At 33.2% G+C, this 17991-nt stretch overlaps 2 protein-coding genes and 1 long non-coding RNA gene across 6 annotated transcripts in view; 2 read left to right on the top strand and 1 right to left on the bottom strand.

Annotated features, from left to right (window-relative positions):
- Positions 1 to 3883, top strand: part of Zc2hc1a (zinc finger C2HC-type containing 1A) — a 48336-nt gene extending 44453 nt beyond the window's left edge. Inside the window, exon 10 of one of the 2 annotated variants that reach the window (XM_033760461.1) lies at positions 1316 to 3883. In XM_033760461.1, the coding sequence (XP_033616352.1) occupies positions 1316 to 1481 (166 nt within the window). In that variant the 3' untranslated portion in view covers positions 1482 to 3883. The remainder of the gene's footprint in view (positions 1 to 1315) is intronic. The other variant, XM_010611272.3, reaches the window with a different exon arrangement.
- An 8324-nt stretch (positions 3884 to 12207) lies between these two features.
- Il7 (interleukin 7) overlaps positions 12208 to 17991 on the bottom strand; it is a 33933-nt gene continuing 28149 nt past the window's right edge. For all 3 annotated transcript variants that reach the window (XM_010611271.3, XM_033760466.1, XM_019205590.2), the window contains 3 exons: positions 17200 to 17280; positions 16050 to 16178; positions 12208 to 12946 (listed from right to left, as the gene is read on the bottom strand). In XM_010611271.3, the coding sequence (XP_010609573.1) occupies positions 12842 to 12946; positions 16050 to 16178; positions 17200 to 17280 (315 nt within the window). In that variant the 3' untranslated portion in view covers positions 12208 to 12841. The remainder of the gene's footprint in view (positions 12947 to 16049; positions 16179 to 17199; positions 17281 to 17991) is intronic.
- Positions 16167 to 17991, top strand: part of LOC104853356 — a 77766-nt gene continuing 75941 nt past the window's right edge. Inside the window, exon 1 of the long non-coding RNA XR_777765.3 lies at positions 16167 to 16531. This is a non-coding gene — a long non-coding RNA (uncharacterized LOC104853356). The remainder of the gene's footprint in view (positions 16532 to 17991) is intronic.

Raw genomic sequence — 17991 nt, 5'->3', positions numbered from 1 at the left:
GAACACTTAGAGTTCTTCAATAACAATTCCTGTGAAAAGATTATTTTCAGCAGTGTACTTATAATCCGGTGAGTTAAGAGTTTTCCTTATGGCGATTTTAAAGTAAATTACATGTTCTTAGAAGAACACATGCCAGGAGGGAATGTAATGATGTTCTTATAAAAACAGAATAGTTGTTTTTCCAGTAGATTCTGATTTTCTTCATTGTCTGATTGCTGTGATGAAACACTTAGGAGCTCAGAGATTTTTGCTCTAAACTGTTGTTATGATGTATGAGGTGTAATTTAAAAATATGCTAAATGTTTGAAAATGTAAAACATTATTACAGTAAAAGATATACCACCATTAAACCCCGTCAAAGTACTGCCCTCACTTCACTTCAAACCTGTTTCTTCAATCATTCTTGCCACTTTTTGAGGCAGTTCTGGAAGTCGTTTTTCATTTCTTTAGTTGTGCTGTCGTGGCTGACTTGATGTCTTAAATTGGTTCAGAACATGTGGAGCAGCTTCTGCCAAAGTGTTGTGTCCTCATTGACCTTATTCACTGGGTTGTATCATGTGACTTCTGGCTTTTCCCCAAAGTCAGAATGACAAGAAAGGTAAACATTTTGAATTAATTAAGGACATTGAGGTAGTCATGAGGTGTGTTCTAAGTGAGGGGTAGTTTTTTGAGAGGCATATATGGTAGTGTGCCTTTTTACTCAAAAACTATAAAAAAATTTAAGCATTCACTTTTGATTATACCACATATTTCTTTTTATAGTTTTTTAGCATCTGTTTTACCTTCATTATGTTTTATTAATATAAGGTGCACCCTAGTGGGGCATGTCTAGGAGCCTGAATTTTTATTATATCATAATAATATTATTGAATAATTAGATCAGAGTTAATAAAATAAATATTGGAGACAGCACACATAGTTCTTATAGCCAAAGAGGGTTACCTGGAACCTAAGGACTTTCATCTTTCCTCAGGTCTGTATCCTAGTTTGCTCTTAATGAACAGTTTTGCAGAAAAGACATTATAAATTTTCTTCCTTTTTTTATTGTGTAGTAAATACCTAACATAAAACAGAAAGATTAGCTGAATTTGGTCCTGATCAGTATTCCTAATCTTTGTTCCTAACAAAGATAATGTTAAAGAAAACACTTGAAATTAAGACACTTAATAATGGTGATTCTTTTGTATTTGAACTAGAGGAATATTAAAACTGAGATTAAGCTAGTTTTTAATCATGTATCCTGTTACTCAAAAGTTATGGGTTAATAACTATTGATGTGAATTTTATGTTTCTATTTCCTTTTCCATGTCTTCAGGCCAGATGGGGACTATGCATCTGCACTTAATGGTGGAAACATTAAAGGCATAGAAGGAAACTCGTCTGGACACTTACCAAAATTCTGTCACGAGTGTGGGACAAAATACCCTGTAGAATGGGCAAAGTTTTGCTGTGAATGTGGCATTCGAAGAATGATTCTGTGAACAGAATCTTAAAAAGAGTCAGGTTCAGAGTTTTATGATTATTGCTTCTTGGATAGTTTAAATACTTCCCGTAGTTATCTTGTGCTTAAACTATTCAAAACACTGCTTTCATAATTTTTGGAGCATAATACTTCAGTTGAGTAATGTGTTTGTATATATGTGTATATGTAGTGTATATAATAAATACCCGAGAGCCCAAGCTGTGCCATTTTAGGAAATACTCACTTGTCAGAAAATAATTTCCAGTGGAGTCCTTAACTTAGATATTCTTCTGTTAAAACATATTCAGTGTACCTTCAGAAACACTCTAGTGCTTAGCTGTTCAAGCTTTAGGATAATCACAAGTTTGAACAAAATATCATATTAAACATTGCTGTTGTTTGTGCCTAGGATCAGAGTATCATAGCTGATAGGACACTTGGAATTTTGTAATTGAAGAGGTTTTAGTTTTTTTCAGTTGATGTGAAGTCATTTTTCCGGTTGAACTCTTCAACAGCTAACTCTCTGTTACAAAAAAAGAGAAGGGGGGAAAAAATCCCCAAGGTGTTTGTTGTCCCTAATTAAATAGATTATATAATGGAAGGAGCCTTACATATTCTGTGAAAATGTAATTACTCAATTTCCTTTCCAGAAACACAAGACTAAACATATAAATGTAAATTATCATACCTGGTTTTTTACACATGTGTGTACATTAGTTGAACATACATTCTACTTCATTTGTGTTCCTTATTTTTACTTTCTTTTTTTTCCATAACTTGTCTGAAGAATAGTTTTAATTTTTCCAATTTGCTGCATCTTTGCAGTATTTTAAGATGCAATTAATTAAGACTTACAAAAGATTGGGGGGGGGTCTCGACAATTCTAGGTAAGTGCTCTGCCACTGAGCTACATCCCCCATCCCTTTTCATTTTATTCTGAGACTGAGTCTTGCTAAGTTGCCCAGGCTGGTCTCCTTGTAATCCTTCCTTCTCAGCCTCCCTGGGATCTAGCATTATAGGTATGCGCTACTTCACCTATCAAGATGCAGAAATTTCTCTGTAAAACCTTACACATTTAAACATATTTTTATTTCTGTGTAGCTGAATTTATAAAAAAGGCATTTTAAAACAAACCACCTCACGTTAATAAATATAATTGTGGTAATTATTACTGCTGAGTATGCAGGTAAAAAGTATTTGAATTTAAGTTCTTTATGGTATATTTAGATGTAGATATGAGTAGGTTAAGAGAATATCTAACTTCCTACTCGTTTTTCATACTTTACTGCTTAATGTTGAAAATCCATTTATCACAATAAGAACCACTGAGAATGTATTAATTGAATGCATAGTTTACTTATATAACTAAAAATTCACAAAAATTTATAATTTCTTTTGACTAAAATAGAACTTTTGATCATTGTCACTTACAGTTTAATATAAGTAGCTTTCTTTCATAGCTTATCCAGCCATATTCACTAACTCCTTACTAACTATGTTCAATCAAATCGAAGTCAGCCTGATCTTAGTATAAATCTTTTATTTAGTATTTTCTGTCTTTTGGTTTATAATTTTGATCAACTATAAGGATCAGTGTCAAATTTTATGGCTTAGAATTTCATTTGTCTGAAATTGAGTTTTTGTTTTATTTTTAGATCAGGAAGGTATTATAAACTTAGTGATAAGAGGAATTGTTAGTTTTACTTAACCTTATAGTTCCTTTCCTGATTTTTTTTACTAGTTTTTTTCCCCCAGTTAACTTGTACAGTATTTAAAAAGTCCATCAACTCAACCTGTACTGAATTTAGAAAACTAATGCACCTACTAGATTTCCATTTCAGTAACTTCTAATCTCTAATTGTTATGAACCATATGAAGAATTTAGAATTGTGTTTTTCTAGGAATGAACACTATTTTCTTTCAAATATGTTTCCAAGACCACATATCTTTTTTTCTCAAGGAAAAGGTGAGTTTAAATTAAATAAATTGGCAAGTCTTTGTTTCTCACTGAATTTTTCAGTAGTAAGTAAATATTATAAGGTACTCTATGGAAATGAGTTGGTAAGCAATCATCCAACTCCAGAGCCCAGAGATAATTATAAACAGTAAGTAGGTGAAACTTGACTTATGAAACATGTTGTGACAACATATTTAAGTGTATTTTATATTACTTGCATATTTTAGTCTCACATTGGTTTGTTGTGCAATAGTGTTAAACAATCATACTATGCATCATTTATTTTATTTTTATTTATTTGCACAAGTATTTGCCAGTATGATAGAATGAAAGATTACTGTAAGCTTAAGTTAAAAATGTAAATAATCACTTATATGTTATTCTGGAAGTTAGCTTGAAAAAGATTATTGTGACTACTATTTCCTGTTCATTGTATGTTTTTTATGTCTTCATTTTGAACCAATTCAATAAAGACATGAAGTGCAAAAAGGCTAGTTTTTTATCCATGTTTTGTCTTTAGACAAACAGAAAGGTAGGAACATACTGAAAATAATTAAAATATTTAAATTCAGATATACAAACTTTTAAGATGAGAGAGTAGACTTTCTATTTTATAAATGCCACAGATTTAAAAATGCTATTTTATTGGATTGAAGGTTTTATGGCTTCAAAATATTTTTAATGCTTTTGTTACAAATTCTTAAGGAAAGAAAACATTTACCCAGTAAAATATATGAATTGAAAACAGTGATGTTAGGAAGTTTGGGTATTTCTAGTTAAGTACTACACAGTAAATATTTAATCACAGGTCATACTTACAATTTAGAAAGTTCTTTCAAATGAAAATGTGGTTAAATTAGACATGTTTAATTTAATTGGTACTCACTTTTCCTTTTCTGTAAGTGAATGCTTTCACTGGAAGTAAAAGCCTGGGAATAAAGATACAATAGTAGAAATACATAGATAGGAGCCTGACGATCTCTTGGGTTATTTGCATTGGATGTATAATAAATTTTAGGTGTTAAATATACTTTTAGTATTAAGATGGGTTTATTTTTCCGACTAACTATATTAGTGAATATAGCAGTGTAGAATTATTAATCAAAGTTATTGATAGCTGCGTTTGATTTTACTTTCATTTAGGCAAGTCAGTATTTTTCAAGACACCCATTTCCAATTTTGCTTAGCGATTCTGTGAATTCCTTTTTATGCCGCTAGAGAGCGCTTTTGGGTAATTTAACATTCTATCCTTCAGTTTACAATATAGTTTGTGTGTGTGTGTGTGTGTGTGTGTGTGTGTGTGTGTGTGTGTGACTTGTGATTATACGCAAAACTTTCACACTAAGCTTAATCCCCAGCCATTTTCTGAGATAGTGTCTACGTTACCCATGCTGGGCTCAAATTTTCCATCCTTCCAGAATGCTGGGATTGCAGATGTGTGCCACCATACCCAGCTATATATGTGTATATTATATGTATATGTGTGTGTGTGTGTGTGTGTATAAAACAATAAAAAATTGCAGATGTTTGTAAAGTTATGTTTTATTACAATCTTAGTAATTATGTTAGTATCTTAAAAATTAGTTCAACTTATTTTTGTCACCAGCATGTTAGTAAGGGAAATATTTAGTATTTATGCTTAATATTTTTAGCATAATCATGAACCTTGGATATCACTTAGGTACATTCCCAAGTACTTTTAATACTGGTTTAATTTCTCATTTTAATTGTATATCAATTCAGTCGATTATATTCTTTTTTTGGGGGGGTACCAGGTATCGAACTTGGGTCCTCACTCTTGCAAGACAGGTGGCGGAACCACTGAACTAAATCCCTGGCCCTTATTTATTTATTTATTTATTTATTTATTTATTTATTTATACTGGGGATTGAACTTGGGACCTTGCACTTGTGAGGCACTGAGCTAAATTCTTGGCCCAGTTATATTCTTTTTTAAGACAAACTTCTTTTTCCTCCTGTCATGTAGGCTAAGTTAATGTTGTCTAAATATGCATGTACCATTATTTAAATAGGTGCCAGTAAACAAGTGGTTAGGCCAAATAATAGTGTAAGATGCACAAAACTAAACCTTTCTTCTTTAAAAATATACTTTATATGAACTTCGTTCTATGAATGAATACTGGAGATGAAGAGAATAGATTTGTGATTCAGTCCCTGCCCTGATATTGATAATATTTATTTGGAAAGGCTAATATGCAAACAGTAACAACTTATGATAAAAATGACTTGTTAGAACTTTTCTTTATCTTGAAAGCTGCAAAAATGTTAAAGTAGGAGCTTCCTAACCACCACAAGTTATCGCAGATGACTGTTCTACCTTCATATTTTCATTTTCCAGTGCTTAGGAGGAAAACTGGTAGAATACCAGCAAGACTTGCATTGCTTTTCGATAGAGAAAAAGCAAGTGGCACTAGAAAGAATGTATGTGGTAAAGTTCCTTGGATCTTAACAATTTGAACTGCTTCTGTTATACTTCTCTGAAGCACAGGAATATTCTTGTGTCCCTTTAAATACTGTTTGGCTTTTTCCTTTGTATCATAGGAAGATTGATTTTTGTTGTTATTTATTTATTTTATTGGTACATTTTAGGTGTACAATATAATGACATTCATCATTGGAAATTTGTACTTTTACAGAGCATATCTTGGTTCTCATTTTTCTCCATTCCCCTGCCCTCTCTTCATCCCTTCCACCCCTCTCTACTTACAAAGACTTTTTTTCCATTTTCTCCTTTTTCTCATTAATTCTATTCCCTTCTTTCCTTTCCCCAACACCTCCAACTTCCTCTTCCCCTTCCAACCTTTTCTTCCTATTTCACATTATCTGTTATTTCTTTTGATCCTGATTTACACAAATAGTTTCTCATACCAGAGAAACTATTTGTTATTTACACATGTCCCATTTATTTCACTTGATATCACTTCAATGTAAATGTCTCTAATTTCTCATTCTTTATGACTGAGTAGTACTCTTACTCTTGCAATGTCAGCCATTGGCTCATATACCTTGTTTAAGTAGAAACACTGAAGTGTATTAGAAATTAAACACTGCCCAACTAATAGGTACTAATGAAAAATTATCTTGACTTGTTTTGCATTCTAAGCCTAGATTTTGTTAGTATCGAATGGTCATTTGTCATGTTTATGGATATCACATTTGAAAATACTGTGTATGTTGTTGGCTCATTAGAAATTGAGCTCTTCCTTGACTCAATCATTTTGTCTTGTTAGGGAGATAAAGACATGACTTCTTCCCTAATGTAGTACACAGTGTTCATAAATGTGCTTGCTTTTCATTCTTCACTAATAAATACATGTTAATATCAATAGGACTTTTATGTGCAAGGGACAGATAATCCCTCCAAGTTGTCAGATGAAAGGAGTTTGATACAAATTCCATGTGGTTTAGAACTCCCTCTATTATTCTGTTAGTTCACCTATCCATTCTTCACTGACTAGTATGTATATTTTTTTCTCCCCCATTTCTTCATCTTTCAATGCCCAACTTAATTAAAATTTACCACTTCCTATTTGAGATCCATTTTGGACAAATTTTTGTATGTATGTGGTTAAAATTTTCTAGCACAAAACAGCTGAAATCATCACATCACTTCCAGTTACTCTAGAATAAGCAGACACTCCTAGGCTCAAGCAGTCCTTCTTTCTCACCTTCCAGAGTAGCTAGAATCCCAGGTGTCTGCCACCACACTGAACTGTCCTTAAACTGGCTGGCTATCAATGAAAATATGACCTACTAGTAAATAAACTCTTCTAATTCAGGTTTACCATCGTTCAGCTTTATGAGAATTATCAGGATGGAGAGAGGTTGGTCAGCAGGTAATAAGTTACAGGAGAAATAAATTATAATGTTCCTTTCCACAGCATTATAAGTATAGAAAATAATTATGCACAATTAAAAAAAATAAAGAATTTTCACCCCAAATAAATGATAAATATTTGAGGAAATAGATATGTTTACCTGTTAAGAATATTATATATTAAAACATATGGCACCTCAGAAGTACATAAGTTCTTTGTGTATCAATTTAAAAAAAAACACGATCATTATCTTAAACCCGAAGAGAATTTCCTTCAGTGTACTTGAAGGAACTCTAATATAAGCCGGTATTTCCCTTGCTGTTATTTTAACAGTCTATTAGTTGTGCTTTTGTTACATCAGCAGGTTTTATATAAAAGCATTACTCAAGTATGTTTGGAAATGCTACCCGTGACAGTTAATAATAACTGTGTCAACTTGATAGGCTTAATACATGCCTTAAGATATTAGGAAAGCACATTTCTGGTTATGTCTGGGTGCATCGCGGAGGTGCAGTTCTGGTTACCGTTGTTTATACGGCCCCTCTCCCATTCCTTTCTGCCACTGCTCCTCCACTGTGCTTCCCAGCCACCACGAACTAAGCAACTTTGCTCCGTCTCATTCTACCACCATGTGTCTACCTGAGAGCTGATTGATCATGGACTGAATCCCTTTAGAATATGAGACAAATGAAGCCTCTCCTCCTTTAAGCTGTGAGTGTTGAGTGTTGTGTCCAGCAATGAGAATATCTCTAATGCAGAAAATTGTAATGAAGAAGGTCATTGCTCTGACTGTACCTGACCATGGGATTTAGAAACATTTCAAGCTCGCTTGTAGAAGGAGTTTGGGAAGATTTAAAGAAACAGGGTAGAGAAATTTTAAAATCCTTAAGCAGAGCCTGATGGGTGTTTCTTCAGGATTAGAAGACTAAATACTGATAGGAATATAGATAATAAAGACCAGATTCAGCAGGTTTCATTTGGGAATAAGGACTTATTATCAATTGGACTAGAGGCCACGTGTCTTGCACTCTGGCAAAAAATTTGTCTACATTTTGCCTGTGCCCTGAGATTTTGCAGGAAATTGAGATAAAAACAGTGTACTAATTCATCTGACGGGGACCGTTGCAAGACAACCAAACATTCAGTCTGTGACATGGGTGCTCTTGGCTGCTTTTAGCCAGATTTTTAGTGAGAATCAGAGGCAAAAAATAGAGTAGAAAAAAATTTAAAAGCTTAAATTTTAACCTACAAGAAACTACTTGTGAAGTTACGGCCAAAAGAAGTGTTGCTGAAGAAATTAGCACCATTAAAAAGAAACCAAGTACTTTTTATGGGAGACAAATAAAGGTGCTTTGAGAGCGTTTCAAAAATTAGTAAACCCCACACATTATAAGTTCAAGGGAGCAAAAGTGTAAAACTTTCATCAATGAAAGGCACTCCCAGCATCTTGGCTTGAGAAGAGTCTCCTAGAGAATTTGTTCTGGGTTTCACTTCACTCTGTGTAACCATCCAGGTACGCAGGGGCTACTACAGCCAAGGTCCAAGGGAGCCTGGCATCATCCACATTATGCTAACTTTAACAGCACGCAGACTGCAAGAGTTGTGGGTTGGATCTCAAATGGCCTGGGAACTGAGGCAAGGAGTCCCTGAGACAGCAGTTCATGAAGGTGTAGGAATGAAACCAAAGTGCAGTAGAAACCCCCCAAATTTGGCAAAACCACCAATATGGGGCATCTGCCTATGAAAACCACAGACTAAGTGGAGTATGACCAAGAGAGATGCCAGGCATTATGTACTGTAACCAGCAAGGCCTTAACGGTAGGGCCACCTATAGCCTCTAAAGTTACATCGCACCATTGTGTATCCCATATGCCAGATATGGAGCTATAGGACTTAATATTTGCCATGATTGCTTCCTGTCTTTATTTGTTCTGATTCTTTTCTATTCCCCCATTTCTCCCTTTTGTAATGGAATTGTTTACCCTGTGTCATTGTACCTTGTGATTTTTTTTATTATTATTATTACATGGGTTAACAGCTAAGAGATTGCCTTGAATATTTCAGAATAGACTGACTTGAAAAATGCTGGAATTGTTGAGACTTGGGAAAAGTATCACTGTTTCCATTTGTAGGCAGGATAGTTGTATTATGTTTACTATAGTTGCTATAGTTTTACTTGGACATTAAGTATAGTTTAATGAGATTTGTTTGGATATGAAGTCGACAAGGGGTACATTGTGCCATTAATCCTGATATATCACCTTCATTCCAGTAAGAAAAACCTAGCAAATTAGTATGTCAAGCTTCTCCAAAGGTCTGGATGGCTCTTGGAGGCATGACCTTGAGTGTATTTTGTCCCTTACCTATTCCTCTCTGGCACTGTTCTTCGTCTGCTTCCAGTTGACACGAACTGGTCAGCTTTGTTTCTCTATGCCCTTCCCTTCTGATGTGTTTGGCTTGCAGCCAGTCAAAGAATGAAAACTTGGGCCCATTAAATCTTTCTGATGCTTTTAAATTAATGGGAATCTGTTTTTGTGTGCAGAAATGGGAAAGATGACTAACAGTGTTTTATGCACTCTTGGATTTGCTAATATCTTGTTGGGGATTTTTGTGTATAGGCTCATCATGACAGATGCTAGCCTGTAGTTTTCTTGTAACATCTTGGGCTTTAATATTAGGATATTCTAGCCTTATGAAATGAGTTAGAAAATATTCCTTCTGCTTCTGTCTTCTGAAAGATGTTTTAGTTTTGGTAGAATTTTTTTCTTAAATAGAAATTAGTAATGAGCCCATCTAGGGTTAGTACATTCTATTTCTATAATATTATTGATTTATATTCAAATTGTACAGATTATGTCTCTTAAATAGTTGCTTTATTTCATCTAAATTTTCAAATTTGTATATGTAGAAATTTTCATTATTTCTTCATTATCCTTTTAATGTCCATGGAACCTTCCGATGTTCTCTCGGTGATGTCCCCTCATTGATTTCTGATATTAGTAATCTGTGTTGTCTTTTTTCTTAATACTGGCTAAAATCATATTCATTTTATTAATCTTTTCAAAGGACAAGCCAGTGGTCCTGAAAGCATGACTTTGATTATTACACCTGGTACCTGGCCCTTTCTCTCATGACAGTCTTCCCCGTTCTGCTTCCCTGCTATCACGAACGAAGCAAGTTGGTTCCACTACACCCTTCCACCATGATGTTTTTTCTTTTGAGCCAGCAGGCTGTGGACTAAATCACTGTAGACTGTTAGTCAAATTAAACCTCTCTCCCTTTAAACTGTGGGTATCGATATCACGTCCTGCAATGAGAACGTCACTAATAGACTACATTAACCGTTTATAGACTTACATGAATTGTGAACCTCCAAGAGAAAATTATGTCTTACCATTCTGAATCCTCCCATCTATTTTGTGTATTTATGTATTGATAAGAATTTCACAGGAAAAACTTTAGAAATGCTGATTTAATGTATTTTGAAGGAAAATGTTCATTATGACAAATCTCTATAATTGAGGTAAAAGAAATAATAAAAATATAATAACCAAAATGATTAATCAGCCTCCCTTCCTTTACCTGGCCAAGAAATAATAAGGGAAATACAAACATAAATGTGTAGATAATTTTTCTAAGCCTTTAGCGTACAATACAGCTTTTTGAGTTTGTTGAATAGGAATTTTGTAAAAAATTCAACTCTATTATTAACAGATGATGAAAACCAAGGGGGAAAAAATCCAATCATTCTAATAAGGATTTAAAAAATATTACCCCTTATTTTTCCACAAGCTAGGAGATTTTTTTCAGCACTGCAGAGAAAGTTTATGTAAAGCTTTCAAGTTTAAGAGTTTATGTTTAGATATCTTTAAGTTTCCTTGTTTCTCTAGCTGATGGCTTACCAAAAGCACCAGTTTATACAGATAAATTAATATCATCATTGACTATGTTTTATGATGAAGACATAGCCTACATAGAAAGACCATCTGAAGAAAACTACACAGTGAAGAATTGTTTGCTTCTAATAAGTTTAGTCAAGTCCCTTTTCTGGAGTAAAAAGTGATTAAAAAAAATACCTGACTCAAAGCCCTGTTAATGGTGCAGGTCAGTAAGTTCTACTCAAAGGAATGCATAATTCTGCTCACTGTCGCGACATTGGGGATGAAACTCCATATGGGTTGAGGAAAGTAAAAAGGGAGAGGAAAGTGCCGCTTTCAAAAGTTTAGGCTATCACTGGAGCACATTTTGTAAATTAAATACAGCCAGTCAGTACATAAACAGATGCAGTGACGCTGTGGAAAGGCATGAAGGATACAAACTCAGCAAAATAGAAGCTGGGAGTTGTTTTAAAGCTTTGGCTTCCTAGGATAGTGTTTTTAATTCCCTTTATAATTGAATAAAATTCATTTGCAGTCCTTTCTAATCAGGGTCTAAAAAGGTATATGCAAAAGTTTCTTTTAAAAGGCTAGAATTGAAAGTCAAAGTAGTGTTCCTACTCATACCTTTTTGGGACCCTGGGCTTATATTTAGTCTCAGTAATAAGGGATTAAAGCTCATCTATTCAGTGAACATGGTGTTTGAACCATGTTAAAGCATTGGCTGCAGTATTGAAAACTCTCTTGGGATTAAATTAATCTGACAGTGTTAATACAGAGGTCATTTATCATCAAAGGAGAAATGTTACTCAAAGTAAACACTGGTAGTACTGTATGAAAATATTTTTATAGACAGATATAGTATGGTTTCAAAATTAAATATACACAATCCATTAATTAAAAAGCTAACATATATTATTCTTTTCAAAATATACCTCCCAAATTGAAAACTAAACTCCCAAATTGAGACAACTTTTATTATACATAAATGATAAAAGTAACTTAGTACTAAGGCTTAGCATTCCTAGACTAAGTGAATTTTTACCTTCTGAAATGATCCATTATTTTCATTTAAAAATATTTGCTATACCATTTATTACGGGTACTGTGCTATATACAGTCACATTTAAATACATTTCTTAATGTCTCTCCGAAGTATTTTTGGCTTCTTTATGTTGCTACTTCTTTAAAGTATATACTTCTCTTGTTCTCATGAGCATTATTCCATCACTGTTAATCCTAAAACATCTCTAGTGCAGATGATGACAATCTTTATGCTTAATGTGGTACACTGATGCATGGTGGAACATACAATTCTTCTGATAATAAAATGATGCTAATTTAACCCTTATTTCCTTTATATACTGCATAGATTTGATGTCTTCTGAAATATTTAAACAGGTTTTCCAAGCTTTATTGCACACGAAACTTTATGTGGATTTTCTTACAAAATCAGTATAGACAATACTGATTGGTATTTGTCCACATACCTAGGAAATAGTTTGTTGACTGCAGTGTTCAGTTTCCGTTGTTTATGTCAGTCTTCTAGTACTATAATGTCAGTTTCTCAGTTGTTCTCATTATTTTTACCAGGTTGCCTTCAGTAACTTCTAGGAAGCTTTCTACTCCCCCAAATTGCATAAGCCGCTAAGACTGCTGGAGGTTGCAACCACAGTTCATGTATTCCACTCATATTTTCCAGTGTCCTTTATTGCCCTCTCAAAATTTTATTCCAACAAGTTTTTATCTTTTGTATTAGTGTTTTTAGGAAACACCGGTCATTCTTTTTCGTTTCCTTTGAAATACTTTCTTCCTGGAGAGATAGATTAAAAAGTTATAATTTTATACTTTTATAATAATGTTTAAAATATTCTATATTTTTAGCATGTTCGGTTACACTGAAAATTTGATGTAATAAAGGAGACTCTTGCATGACTTTTAAAAAGCTGTGATTTCTAAGTATACTTGTGATAACTGACATGTACAAAATTCAAATTTATATGTTCTAAGATGGGGACATTTTTATACTGCAACAATTGCCATAAAATACTGTTTAAACTTTCACAAAAGAGATACCTGTGAGCTGAATATGGTAGCACATGTTTTGAGGATTAACCTGTACAAATAGTGGGACCCCCCACCTCACAAAAGATATTTGAGATATCTGTAGGTTACTCAATCGCTTCTTTTACATGTAAAAATATATTTTAGTGGAAAGAATAATTAACATTGAAAATGCTCAGATTATTTTGGCAAAGATAATAAATATATACCTCATTGAACTTGTACACTAAACTGCACCCCCAAAATCTAACCTTACCAGAGTATGGTAAATGTTTGCTTATAAACTGGTTCTTAGCATCTGATGAGAATTTTGAAAGGGGGTACCTGTACAACATTTAAACAGTGAAAAAAGAGGTACAATACATGAAGCCGACATGTAAGGGATCCACTCTACATAAAGTATTATGTTCTTCTGAATACTCTGACAGAATAGAGTAATTCTTCATTTAGTAATTCTTCATTAATTGACCATTTTGGGGCATTTCTACATGAACTATTGTGCTCAATACTTCACATAAACTACTTTATTTTATCTGTTTAATAATCCTATGAACTTGATTTCACTTCATTTTACACACGAGGAAACTGTGCTTCAAAAAGTATCAATAAGGATCGGGGATTTTACTCAGTGGTTCCGCTGCCTGTCTTGCAAACTCAAGGACCCGAGTTCGATACCGGGTACAAAAAAAAAAAAAAAAGGTATAAACAAGCACCAATGTCACATGTCAAATAAATATAATGCCTAAACCTTAAGTTCATCCCGATTTTTAATTGTCATAAATTCAGATCTCTCTTAACTGTATATTTAGCAACATAAAATATGTATTTAATATCAAGGATGAGATTTCAAATATGAATGAAATTTTTCATACTCTTTGCAGTTACAGTTTGAGGAATTTTTTTAAAAGTACAAACTGATATTTACTTCTTAGTAGATGTGCTTGACCAGGAGAAACACAATTGACCTTCATATCTGTAGTTTCCACATCCCCAGATACATCTCACAACAAATTGAAACTATTCAGGAAAAATGCACTTGTACTATCTATGCATAAATATTTTTCTTGTCATTATTCCATAAAAATACATTAATACAAATGCATAGCATTTGCAAACTATTAGGTATTAAGAGTAAACTAGAGATGATTTGAGGTATGTGGGAACAGGTGTATAGGATGTATGCTGCATCGTTGTATAGGAACTTGAAAATCCACAGTTCTTGGTTTGTGGGGTGAGATTCCCAAATTAATCTGCCACGAATACTGAAGTATAACTACATAGATGTAAACAAACAAACAAACAAATAGAAAGTCTTGATTTTACCTCTGCAGCCCTGGGGACATAGATGCTATCTCTCCTTTCTAAACTTTCTGAATTCTCTTAGTCAAAACTTTCTGAGGCATTTATATTGCTCCTACCTCATGAATCCATTTCATTCTTTACAGATTATCTACTACTGGTGGAATTCATAAGGTTTCCTGACTCTCAGGGTATGCAAACTCACCCTTTCCTCTAAGAAGAATAAAGGAATTTTCATGTCTCCTTTTATCTACTAGTCAAACAAAAACAACATAATCATAATAATAGAAATGTAAAAGAAGAACCCAAACATGCTCATGAATCAATGTACCCATTTTTAATGTCCCACTCTATTTAATGCACTTGTTAAAGTTTAATCAGATTCAATTAAGTCTGCCTGATAAATTCATAAATATGTACATCTGTATAATTTTTGTAATAGTTCCTAATCATATATCAATATACATAATAGACTATTTACATACTATTATATATCATGCACATTTTTTACAGTATGCTACATCAGGTACTCATTTGGGTTTTTATTTCTTAAAAAATTAACAAATATGTCTATTTTTCCCAAAAACTAACAAAAAGGCACAAAATTGTAAATAAGCTTGACAAATCCAGGACACCAAGAAGAGACTGGCCTTCATTGAGTAGATAACGCAACAATGAATAAAGCTGTTCAAGTTATAAAATCTCTATTTTCATCAGTCAGTAGGGCCCACAGATAATCTTCCCATTTTGCATTTTGTTGGAAACTACTAGTACTCAGGTGAAGCAAAGTACAATTATTTTTTATAGCATACATTTTTTTTAATGCAAAGAACCTTAAGAAACCTTTTGACTTTGTGTGTCAGCTGGTAAAATCCCTGAGGAGGGAAATAATAGCAAGAGTCGTAAACATTATTTAAGCATCAAAAACCTTTTAGTACTAAGCACATAATGCAAATTATGCCATTAAATCCTTTTAGCATCATCCTACAGTGAAGATTCTGTTTTTCTCCAATTTGCAGATGAAAAAATTGCCTAACATCAAGACAGGATGCAACCCAAATTTTGATTTGTTGTTTTTCATTCATAACTTTCAGTAGAAAAGTAAGGAAAACTTACACTATTAGTATCATAAGTATTAAAACAAGGAAAACTGATAGAATATATCTGGGTTTAACATATAAAGATAGTTATTAAATATATTTAGCTTCCTGTTTTGTTGACCAGGATGTGTATAATGTGAATATAATATGGATTAAAGTAAGTTACAAGGTGAAAACTCACTATTTTCCCTACAGTGTATCACCCTAGCTTCTTTGTAAATATGGCAATGATGTATTCATTTATATTTTGCTCCCTTTCACAGACTGTTTCCCTTACACAAGGGGTGAATATATACTTTGCAAGTAGAGACTATATTCTACTGTAAGTGTGTCTCAACCTTAAGTGATCGCAAAACTTAGAATTCTATAGTAATAGATATGAACATCAGAGAATGATAGTATCCTAGCACAGCACTAGTTTATGATTTTGTTCAAAGTAAATTCCCAGCTTACCTTGGTGCAGTTTATCAGTTTGAATGTGGCCTGTGAAACTTTTAATAAATGTAGCTCAAAATCCGTAGTGATATTCATTTTAACAAATTGCTCCAATTTGTAAGCAGCACGATTTAGAAAAGCAGCTTCCTATTATAGGAAAAAGAGAGAAGAGCTGTTGTTCAAATAGAATATTGAGAAATACAGTTTTCTTAAGGATCCTAAAGCCAGAACTGTATTGCTAAGTAATGCTGGGCCTCCTTTCCAGCTCTGGATTCCTGTTAATCACGTGACTGACAAGTAATAGGATTGAAACTGTTTAGCTCCTAGGCAACAGCTTGAAGTGCCTAAAGCTTGGTTTAATGATTATCTGAGTTTTAACGCGTCTGTTTTCTATTATGTATATGTGATCTTATCTTTAATAGGTGAACACATTATAAGTTTATTCAATATAAAACAGGATAACCAAAGGAGAAGGCTTCTGGAAGCAGTAATGATGAAAGGTATGTGTGTTTTGCTTACATATATTATTCTAGATCCTTTAGAGCCAGGGATGAATAGTTGGTACTAAGAAAATAAAGGGCCAGTTCACCTAAAATGTAAGCTTTTTATATATTGAAAGTAAGCAATTAAAAATAAAGAGTTTATAATTATAATGAGATTCCATGAATTAATTTTGCTATTATGAGTTTGAAAAACTATCTAATGGCAAAAAGCAATTATCCAGAAATAAATTGTGGAGATTTTATAAACTGTAATATTATGTCAACTAGAAAGGATATCAGTTTAAATTAAAGAAATGTTGAAAATATTCTTCAAGATTTCTATAACTAAATTATATCATGATTTATGTGTTTGTGAGCAATTCCTAATAAGTCTTTTCCTGGATACCAAATTTTAGAAAAAGTCACGTGATTTTGAAGGGAGCAGTCCTAGTATTTTCTAGATGATGTTACAACAGAAAAATAAAGTTATTTACCAAGGATAAAACTATTTATAAAAGAAAAGAATAAAAGGCAAAATATAATTTAATAGATCAATAGGAATTGTGTGGTTTAGAATAAAGGAATGTTATAGACATAATTAATGTAACTGTCTACCAGAAACACAAAAAATAGAACTTCCTATGATTTTTGAGAGACAAACCCCACATAATTATTATCATTATTACCTTTTTGTCAGCACATGAATGTCTCCTAAAAAAGTTAAGTTCTTTTTTCAGGCAATTGCTATCAATGTCTAGCATTTTCTCCTGTAATAAATAATATGAAATAATATTATTAAAACAGAGGTCTTTCCTAATATGCAGTAATTATAAAAATAATCCCAGTGTCTGGTATCTATGTGTGAATTTATTTTTTTTTCTATGTGTGAATTTTAAAAGTGAAATCACTTTTGCCTGAATCAGCTTACTAGGCATGAAGAATAGTTTTCTGTAGTGGAAAAAAAGCATGAGATGCACTAGAAATATACACTGAATGTCTTCTCCCTCCAAATGCCTCTCCCTCCCCTCTTTAAACTCACCTATCCCATCATTCTTGCCATTTTCTGAAGCAATGTTTCTGCTAAGTGCCGTTCACAGAAGGGCAGGCTCATCAAAAAAATTGTGGTGCATTCTCCTTTATTTTATTCACCAGATCTGGCACTGTTAGATATCTGGCTATTCTCCAAAGTCAAAACGACCATGAAAGATAGAAGAGTTGACCATCTATTCTATTTCTCATGAACACACTCTTTTAAAACGTGTTACAATAAAAGGCAGGTTGCCATTAATTCCCTTCCGCTTCCTCTCACTTCAAACACCCTCATCCCATCTTTTTCACCACTTTCTGAAGTTCTGTATCTGTAGGTGTGTGTCTGTCTTGGAGGCAAGGATATCCTGAATCGATTCACAATATTTATCTTTCATGTCATTTTAACTTTGGAGAAGAGGCAGAAAAAATATATAAGTATGTATATATAT

The sequence above is a fragment of the Fukomys damarensis genome, unplaced genomic scaffold, assembly GCF_012274545.1.
Source record: "Fukomys damarensis isolate Sample0158 unplaced genomic scaffold, DMR_v1.0_HiC HiC_scaffold_5, whole genome shotgun sequence".
Classification (NCBI taxonomy): Eukaryota; Metazoa; Chordata; class Mammalia; order Rodentia; family Bathyergidae; genus Fukomys; species Fukomys damarensis.
The sequence above is the reverse complement of the archived record's forward strand: the minus strand, read 5'-3'. Positions and strand labels throughout refer to the sequence as shown.